The sequence below is a fragment of the Octopus bimaculoides genome, chromosome 6 (genome assembly GCF_046866305.1).
Source record: "Octopus bimaculoides isolate indiv1 chromosome 6, ASM4686630v1, whole genome shotgun sequence".
NCBI classification, from domain to species: Eukaryota; Metazoa; Mollusca; class Cephalopoda; order Octopoda; family Octopodidae; genus Octopus; species Octopus bimaculoides.
In genome coordinates this window covers 66415019-66425286 of record NC_142933.1, presented here as the reverse complement: position 1 = coordinate 66425286, position 10268 = coordinate 66415019, and the positions used below count along the sequence as shown (strand labels likewise).

The 10268-nt window shown below is 35.7% G+C and overlaps 2 protein-coding genes across 2 annotated transcripts; both read left to right on the top strand.

Moving 5' to 3' along the window:
* Positions 1-207: 207 nt before the first annotated feature.
* LOC106873752 (uncharacterized) lies at positions 208-3852 on the top strand. The gene has a single exon (XM_052968466.2). The coding sequence runs from the start codon at positions 208-210 to the stop codon at positions 3850-3852; it is 3645 nt and encodes a 1214-aa protein (XP_052824426.2).
* Positions 3853-3885: 33 nt separating this feature from the next.
* On the top strand, positions 3886-4311 carry LOC149135241 (uncharacterized). The gene has a single exon (XM_089353480.1). The coding sequence runs from the start codon at positions 3886-3888 to the stop codon at positions 4309-4311; it is 426 nt and encodes a 141-aa protein (XP_089209606.1).
* Positions 4312-10268: the final 5957 nt, after the last annotated feature.

Here is a 10268-nt window from a genome sequence, read left to right as displayed (position 1 = left end):
AAATACATTTTCTGTTTCAAAACACTACCAATATAAATGGATGCTTCATTACTATTTATATGTTTCAACTACAAAACATAATATCGGCCTGAAATACACATGAGCAACTTCCATTTCCAACTTTGGTAATTACACACCCTTTCGTACAGTATTTTTCAATCTGAAACCATACGTTGCTCTTATTTTCTTCATCACATTCCTTACGAAATGCCACCAAAGAAGAGAGTGCGTTGGGGAATGAAACGAAAAAGAAATTCTAGAATCGCTTCTTTAAGAGCCGCTCAACGAGCTGCTGAGACTCCAGACCAACGAACCTTTTGTCTAGCAAGAAACGCTGCTTCAACTGCTGCCTCAAGAGCTGCTCAGACTCAAGACCAACGAACCCTGCGTCAAGCAAGAAATGCTGCTTCAACTGCTGCCACTAGAGCTTCTGAAGATGGTGAACATCGAACCCTTCGCCTTGCTGCTCATGCTTCTTCAACTGCTGCTGCAAGAGCTTCCAAGCCCCTGGAAGTGAGACAAGACCGCTTGAACACCATCGCCCATCGTAAAGGTCTTCGCAAAGGTGTCATGAAACCATGCAGTTCCAGATGGTTATTACAGGCGTTCGATTATAAGCCAAACATGGATTATTCATCCTACCCTGAAATCTCCATTTCCAATATGACACTCATTTGCTCATTCTGTTCTGCAAATAAGTGGCCAGGAGAACCTCCTGCAATGTGCTGTTCAGGTGGAAAAGTGAAATTACCCGCTTTGGAGGATCCCCCACAACCACTGCAGGAGCTTCTTCTGGGAACAACTACTGATTCAAGACACTTCCTACACAACATAAGAAAATATAACTATGCTTTTCAAATGACCTCTTTTGGTGCAAATATCATCCGAAAGGATGGATTCATGCCTACATTTAAAGTCCAGGGTCAGGTTTACCACAGGATAGGACCTCTTCAATGTGATACCATCCAAGAGCCGCAGTTTCTTCAACTATACTTCGTTTGCAGCTACCAAGAACAGGCGGCAAAACGAAATAACATATCACCTGGGACTAACTTCCAACTGATATTGCAGCTACAGGAAATGCTTCATGAAACAAATAGTTATGTTAAGAGTTTCAAGTATGCTTTAGAGATAGCGTCAGGCCTCAATTTCAATGTTGTCATAGATGCTGATAAACGTCCATTTGGTGAGCATGCAGGCCGGTATAATCAACCATCTTGTAATGAAGTCGCCATTGTTCTTCAAGGTGAACCCTCTAATCCAAGGTATATTGTTTTGTCATGCCGCGATAACAGCATCCAACAAATACATGAATCTCATAGGGCATACGATGCCCTCCAGTACCCCTTGTTATTCGTTTACGGTGAGGAAGGGTACCATTTCGGTATTCCTCAACATCATCCACAAAGACCAGACGAATGTACCAGCAAAAACGTTTCATGCATGGAATTCTATTCATATCGCCTTATGACTCGAGGAAACTCAATGAATCATCTCCATTGTTCACGTGACCTGTTCTATCAATTTGTTGTGGATATCTACACCAAGATGGAGTCTGAAAGGTGTTTCGTTCACCATAATCAAAAAAAGCTAAGGTCTGAGAATTATATCCACCTTCAGGATGGCATAATCAATGACGTCTTGCTTCAAGATATTGGACAGGTTTGCATTTTACCTTCTTCATTTACCGGGGGTCCGCGGTATATGCATGAGAGAAGGCAAGATGCCATGACATTTGTATGTCATTTTGGTCGCCTGGATTTATTCATAACCTTTACTTGCAACCCCAAGTGGATTGAATTATTAAACAGTCAGAGGCCCACTGACAGGCACGATCTTCTTGCCAGAGTTTTTCGGTTGAAGCTACAGAAACTCATGGATTTGATCAAGAGAGGACAGATATTCGGAAGTGTCAAATGCGACATGTATACTGTTGAGTGGCAAAAAAGAGGTCTTCCGCATGCCCATATTCTCTTATGGTTGTCCTCAAAAATCAATTCAAACAATATAGACAGCCTTATATCAGCAGAACTGCCTGATCCAGCGGTAGACCCAGATCTTTTTCAGATAGTACGCTCAAACATGATTCACAGACCTTTTGGGTATGGATTTAACATCCATTCACCATGCTTCAGAGATTCGAAATGCACGAAAGGGTTTCCCAAGAAGTTCAAGCTTCATACTCAGATGGGCAATGATAGCTACCCCCTATACAGGCGAAGGCGTCCTGAAGACAGTGGGCTCATGGTTAAGGTAGAGCACCACAAAGTAGACAACAGATGGATTGTGCAATTTTGCCCGCTTCTGTCCAAAGCGTTTAACGCTCATATCAACGTAGAGTTTTGCAGTTCAATCAAGACTACCAAATATGTCTGCAAATATATAAATAAAGGGACAGATGCAGCTACGTTCTCTCTGCAGCAAGATGGTAACCGAGACGAGGTAGCACAATACCAAGTCAGCAGATATATAAGCAGCAATGAAGCATTCTGGAGAATTTTCGGATTTCCTTTACATCAAAGGCATCCGCTTATTCAACAGCTCGCAATCCACCTTGAGAATGGTCAACGCATTTACTTCACGCCTTCAACTGCTGCAACTGTTGTCGAATACCTGAAAGACACTACCCTAACTGCCTTTTTCAAGCTATGTAACGTAGATACATTTGCTGAAACATTGCTCTACCATCAAGTATCATCATACTACACTTGGAACAACAATACATGGAAGCATAGGATAGGCAGGCAGGTTAATGGCTTCCCCACTATGAAGTTTGACACTTGCCTCGGCAGGGTATATACCATTCACCCAAGTCAGCAGGAGTGCTTTTACCTTCATGAAGTCAGGGGCCCTAAATCATTCCAACACCTGAAAACCGTGAACGGCGAGATCTGTTCCACCTTCAGGGAGGCATGCCTAAGACATGGCCTGCTCGAGGACGATTCAAAGTGGGATGCAACTCTTGCTGAAGCTTCCAATTCGCGCTCTGCTAAAAGTCTCAGAGCCCTCTTTGCCATTCTTTTATATATATGCGAGGTATCAGACCCGGTCTCTCTGTGGCTTAGGTATAGAAATGACCTTGCTGAAGAATATTACCAACTTCAAAAAAGGCAAGTTCCCGAAATTAATTCTGCCAATGATCAGATCTACAACTGTGCTTTGATTGATATAGAAAATAAGATTGCTTCATTGGGTGGAACCACTTTGCAAGTGTACAGACTGCCTGCAACTCTTCGTGACAGATCGAATTTTACGTCAACCAAGCTCATTCGTGAAATGTCCTACAATGCTGACACTCTTGCCCAATTCATACACGAACATGAGCCGAAGCTCCTACCAGAACAGCAACAAATTATAAGCACAGTTGTGGGAAATGTTCAGAACCAGAAAGGTGGGATTTTTTTCCTAGATGCACTTGCAGGCACAGGAAAAACTTTCATTATTAAGCTTCTTCTTTCAAAGCTGAGGCTCAATAAAATCATTGCATTGGCAGTGGCATCCTCCGGTATTGCTGCAACTCTCCTACCTGGCGGCAGGACTGCTCATTCTGCCTTTAAGCTGCCATTACACTTAGTGAAATATGAAAGCCCCTCCTGCAACATCACCAAAACGTCTGAAAAAGGCATGCTTTTGCAGAAGTGCCAATTCATCGTGTGGGATGAATGCCCTATGGCCCACAGACGAGCTCTAGAAGCCCTCAACACTTCACTCCAAGACATCAGGGATTGCACAACTCCTATGGGAGGTATAACGCTTCTTCTTTCTGGCGACTTTCGTCAGACACTTCCTGTTATTCCCAAAGGGACCAGGGCTGATGAAGTCAGTGCATGCCTCAAATCATCTTTCTTATAGCAACATGTAACAAAACTCACTCTGACAACGAATATGCGAGCGAAACTGCATAATGACCAACAAGCAGCGCAATTCGCTTCAAATGTTTTATCGCTTGGAGATGGAAAACTGATACTTGATGCAGGTGGACAAATTTCAATATCCTCCATTTGTACACCTGTCAGTACAGTAGAAGAGCTCACAACAAAAGTCTTCCCCAGGCTACATGAAAACTATCACGACATTAAGTGGTTATGCGAAAGAGCTATTTTAGCCCCAAAAAACAGTTTGGTCAACGCAATAAATGACCAGCTGCTGCAAGTCATTCCTGGTAGTCTATATGTCTACAAATCTATGGATTCTTTTCCCAACCCTGACCAAGTGGTAAACTACCCTATCGAAGACCTGAATTCTCTTCAACCTCCGGGAATGCCACCTCAAACTTCAGCTGAAAGTTGGAACTCCTGTTATGCTTCTTAGGAATCTAAACCCAACAACACTCTGCAAGGGTACAAGTCTTGTGATAAAAAAACCCATGCAAAATGTCCTTGAAGCAACCAATTATATCAGGGTGTGGAACAGAAGATGTTTTTATTCCCAGAATTCCACTTACTCCATCTGATGCTGATATCCCCTTTACATTTAGACGACTTCTATTTCCCATTCGCACCAGTTTTGCAATGTCAATCAATAAATCACAGGGGCAGACGCTTTCGGTTGCCGGACTACACTTGGAGGAATCATGTTTTTCACATGGCCAACTCTACGTGGGATGTTCAAGAGTGGGGAGCAAAGACAGTCTTTTCGCATACACACCAAATGGAAAAAACAAAAAACAGTCTACAATGAGGTATTACGCCAGTGAGTATTACCAATTGCTGTCGACTTTATCAATGTAAGTTTCTGTATATCTTTCATTAGCTTATTTCAAATTAATTCATAAATGTTTAACCTGTCTTTACATTACGTTGGTCTCTCAAATTACAGTACTCAAACCACATTCATACAGATGTTTTACAGTCACTGTAAAATATATTAGCTTACATTATTATTACTATTATTATTATTAATATCCTTTTACAACATCTCGGAAATTCTTCAACTTTCAAAAGAATAATGATGATTTACGAAATTGAAATAATATGTTAAAAAATTCAGGAACAGATAAATTTTAATTCAAAATATACATTTTCTGCCACATTCACCCGTTTTATATCTAAGTTATTTATACATCAGTATGAGAAGAACGCAATCAACTCTAAATGAAATAACAAAAAATATTTTTTTTAAATCACCTAATAATATACATGTTTTCTCAGATAAAACAGGGAATTTATATTCCATTACTCCCACCCAATACAATGATTTTATACACAACGAATTATGTAAATCTTATAAAATAACTAACTAGATATACTAACTAGATAAAATAACAACTAGATATACTAAATGATGAACATTCCATAATTATGCAAAAATTGGATATTGAAGACCGCACAGAAATATATACTCCAAACACTCCACACTTTAATCTAAAAGACCATAAACAAGATGACAATATTAATCCCACTATTAGACTAATTTGTCCTACTAAATCAGACCTCGGAAGAGTAAGTAAGAACATACTAGATAGAATTATTCCTATAATAAAGAAAAAACTTAATTCTAATTTATGGTTCAATACGGGAGAAGTAATCTCTTGGTTTCATTTATTACCTAATAAGACTAGCTTATCATTTATACAATTTGATATTAATAATTATTATGCTTCCATATTACCTATTATATTAAATAAAGCAATAATTTTAGCTAAAAATCTTACTGACATTACACTACTTGAAATTGACATTATTCAATTAGCTAGAAAAACATTGATAAAATTCAATGATAAATTATAGTGTAGATCAGGTAACAATAGTTTATTTAACTTATTTGATATCACAATGGGATCATCCGATTCGGCACAAATAACAGACTTAGTGGGATTATATTTACTAAACGAAACTAAACATTATTTTCCATCCTTGAAAGGAGGAATATATAGGGATGACGCACTCCTTATATATAATGGTAGATCCAAAAGAAAAGTAGGAAAGTTAAGAGAAGATTTACATAAATTCTATAAAAATTTTGGCTTATCCATCACATTCGAAGAAAGTTATACTAAAGCAAATTTTTTAGATGTAACGTTGGACCTCAATACTTCAATATATTCTCCATATCATAAACCAAATGAATATCTCAAATACGTAAATATAAATTCAAATCATCATATTTCATTACTTAAAAGTATAGTAAATAGTATTTCTATAAGAATATCTGATTTATCATATAATGAGGAAATTTTTAATTGCCATGCTGATTATTATAATCAAGCGTTACGGGCAAGTGGACATAAACAAAGTATTAAATATATGAAAAATACCAAATTAAAAAATTACATAGCACAATTAGAACTAAACAATATGATAGAAAATAACAAAATACAAAATAAAGATAATACCACATGCACCAATAATATACAATTAAAAATAAAACATAAAAATTATACACAATATAATAAAAATTCTAAAAATAAAAATAATATAACACAAAGAACTAAACATCAAAATAAATATCCTATGAATAATATACATTTTCTAAAATCATTAGATAAATACCAAAAATTACCTATGTGGAGCTCAAATAGACAAATTATATGGTTTACACCTCCATTTTCCTTAAAAGTTAAAGGCTTAGCAAAAACATTTCTTAATATAATTAAAAAATCTTTCCCCACAGACCACAAATATCACCACATATTCAATAGATCATGTATTAAAATTTCTTTTTCCACAACACCAAACATAGGATCTATTATTGCCAGTTCAAATAGACGAAAAATTCATACATATAAAAAAACTAAAATAATAACAATAATGTTAATAATAGCAATAATAATGACATCATAAATAGAAGTGCAAATAAATATAAGAATATAAATACGCAAACCCCTAATAATAATACTGATATAATACGACAGCAAAAACATAATAAATACCATATAACTGAAAAAAAGACAAAATATAGCAGTAAACCCAATACAACCTAATATAAATAAAAATAATTCACAAAAAATGAACACACATAACTCCAACATAATAGATACCACAACAAATTCTATAAATAATACTTTATATACCACTAATAATAATAAGGATAATAATAAACATTCACAACAGAGATATATAAATAATAATTGCTCAAGTAAAAATAAAAAAATGTCCTTTACAAGGAAATTGCAAAAGATTAAATATAATATATAAATGCATAGTAACAATAACTAATAACTCACATAAAATGGTATACATAGGGAGCTCTATTAATTTTAAACAAAGATACCTGGCACATATACATTCCTTTAAACCAAATACAAATAATAATACAACCTCATTAGCTACATATATACAAAAACTTAATAAAAATAAAATTAATTATAAACTAGACTGGTCAATAATAGATTCTGCCACACCATACACACATAAATCAAATAATTGCCGTTTATGCACATTAGAATCGCTGAATATATTACTATATAAACTAGATAACTTAATAAATAATAGATTAGATGCGATAACATCATGTAAACACAGGTATTATAAAACCTTCAAATATTATAATAAATCCAAAAATAAGGTAAAATAAAAAAACACGTGTGTATTCTTATGAACATATCTATATAAAAAGCGTACATATTTGGGTGTATATACACACATATATATAGGGGTAAATATTAGATATATATGCATGTTAAACGTAGAGACTTAGTGGGGGAATTCTAATGATAGCAATTTACAATTAATTAATTAAGAATGAATGCTTGAGAGTTTGAACTCGGATTCCAATATATTACTTCATCGAAAAAAAAAAAGAAAAAGAAAATTAAATTGAAATCGAATTTGAAATGGAATCTAACAAAAACTATTTATTTGCAATATTCTGAAATCTAGCTAAATTTAAAATTTAATGTTGAAAAAAGAGCCGTGTTGGACGTTTTTTGGATAGTGTGATCTTTGGAATATTTTTGAATTTTGTCTGTGTTTTTGTGCTGTAAAACTTTAATTGTAAAATTTTGAAAGAAAGAGAAGAAATCTCTTTGTAACAGTTGGTGAAACCAGTAACGGTTTCCCCGTGTAGGGAGGCCTGCATGATGGCCGAAGCAGGAAGAGTCAGTCCTACACATGAAAAGGAAGAAATATGTGAAGAACAGTTGATGGAAAAAGATTGGCCAACATTGGCGAAAAATAATAACGAAGCAGGAAATCTGAAAATAGTAAAGGACAAGGAAGAATCAGGGAAAAGGGTTGATTTTGCAGCAGTCGCTGGTGACAAGAAAAGAACGGTCAACATCGGGAATGCCGAGAAGCATAAGCATATGATGAAGAGAGAAGGTCATGGTGTTGTTGCAACCCCTCCCCAAAGTTTCATAGAAAGAACACAAAAGCAAACGATAATATTTAAAACATAGTAAAAAAGGGAAAAAAAATGAATACGTATCGGAGGCTGAGATCGAAAAACGCCTAAAAACATTATTTTAAAAAATTACTTACATAACCAGAGGCAAGCGCTATGCTACGGTAGAGGTGAGAATGGAGTCAGAGGAAGCTGCCCGACTCCATTCTGTGGAGCCTCTGGAAACAGAAAATGTGGTTGATGATGCGCAGACATGCGTTGAGGTTGAGGCATCTTTGGATACTCCTGGATGGTGACCAGGTGTGGTCTCCGTTGACAAGACAAATGTTCCCCAACTTCGCCAGTATGAGTGCAAAGGAAGCTTGGTGCTTTCGTAGACCGAGGTAGAGGCAGAATGTGACGATGACCTGGGAACGACTCTGGGTCTCGGATTTATTGAACTCGACAGCCTGTTCTTCTGTACATTCAGGTTGAAGTCGTTGGATAATGTCCAAATGTCTTTGACCTGGAAATGCTACAGAGGAGCCTTGCCTGTTCACGATAAACTTGCAAGACATGGAACGCAGATATCACCGACCTGTCCAAGATGCGAGTGGGATAGGGAAACCGTCCCGCACGCTATTGTACGGTGTCCGGAGGTCTCTGAAATGTGGGTTTACGTGGAACACCTAAGGTCAAGTGAAGGAAGAGTACGGTTGTCAGCTGAGTCAATTATAAAAATTGACCCGCCAAGTTTGTTATCAAACGAAGGTAAGAAATGTTTCCTCATTACAGTAGCAGTAGCGAAAGAGGTTGTGTGGAAGACTAGAATGGAAGGGAACAAGACGGGCACTTTCATCTCTAGTCAAGGTCTGGTGAGATATTTTTCATTTCATTTGAAAAGAAAAATACGAGTGGAGAGAAAGTGTTTGTCGGAGAAAATGTTTCAATCAAGATGGAAATATGTCGCTCGAGAGTTGCGAGTGAAAGAGCCCAATTGAATACGCCATAGGTGTCTTCGAAAGTGTCAGTGGTGGGATGGGGCTCGTGGGGTCAGAGCGTAACCCAGTCCCCCACTTCATCTGTCTATATTGTTTTGTGTGTTGTTTATTGTAACATCCGATTTTCGATTTTATTATATATTTTTTAATCACCGAATTTTTAATTGTTTCATATTTTTTGTAACCCCATATGTTTTATCTGACCCCAATCAGATTGTTTGTCCCTTTCTTTGTTTGGCCCCTAGTGGGTAATAAAGAGATATAAATTTAAAATTTAATGCTAAAATATTCGCGGTGGATGAATTTTCAAACTTGGATCGGATTTATAGGGTTACCAACACGTCTAATAGCGGGATGAGTTTTGCCGAGGTCTTCTATACATTTAGAAGAAGAAAAAAAAATACCAATTCTTATACAAATAAGTGTTTAACACTTGAAATTTCAACAAAGGATGAAAGGAATGAACTTTACATATTTCAGAAGGATTAATTTGACAATTTATAGAAAGGACAGTATATATTTTATTATCATTTTTAATTTTTTAATATTTCTAATGTTTTAATATTATATATATATATATACTATTGGTTCTTAATGCATCTCTGAAGAGCGGAATTACTGATAATAAGATGATCTTTAGATCACTTTGTGATTATAGTAATATCCGCGAAACGATCGTAAGATATTTAACTCTTTAAATTTTAGGTTCCTTTATATTATATTTTATATTTTAGACTTTACAATATTCATGCTTAATTACGCATAAATTTTTATACGCATATATATTCACACATATATTTATCTATATTCAGATATTTATATATATTGATATTTATATTTCGTATATTTATATTTTTAATTTATTATGTTGCCGTGTCATGTTGGATGTATGTCTTTCAAAATATTAAATATTGATTTCCTGAGTATATTATTGATGAGTTTATGAATTTATTAATAATATAAAAACACATATATACACATTTATTTGCTCAAAATAATTGAGCA

Bases quoted from the DNA above. Each gene is read 5' to 3' on its own strand.
- LOC106873752 (XM_052968466.2), top strand. From the start codon at position 208: ATGCCACCAAAGAAGAGAGTGCGTTGGGGAATGAAACGAAAAAGAAAT.
- LOC149135241 (XM_089353480.1), top strand. From the start codon at position 3,886: ATGCGAGCGAAACTGCATAATGACCAACAAGCAGCGCAATTCGCTTCA.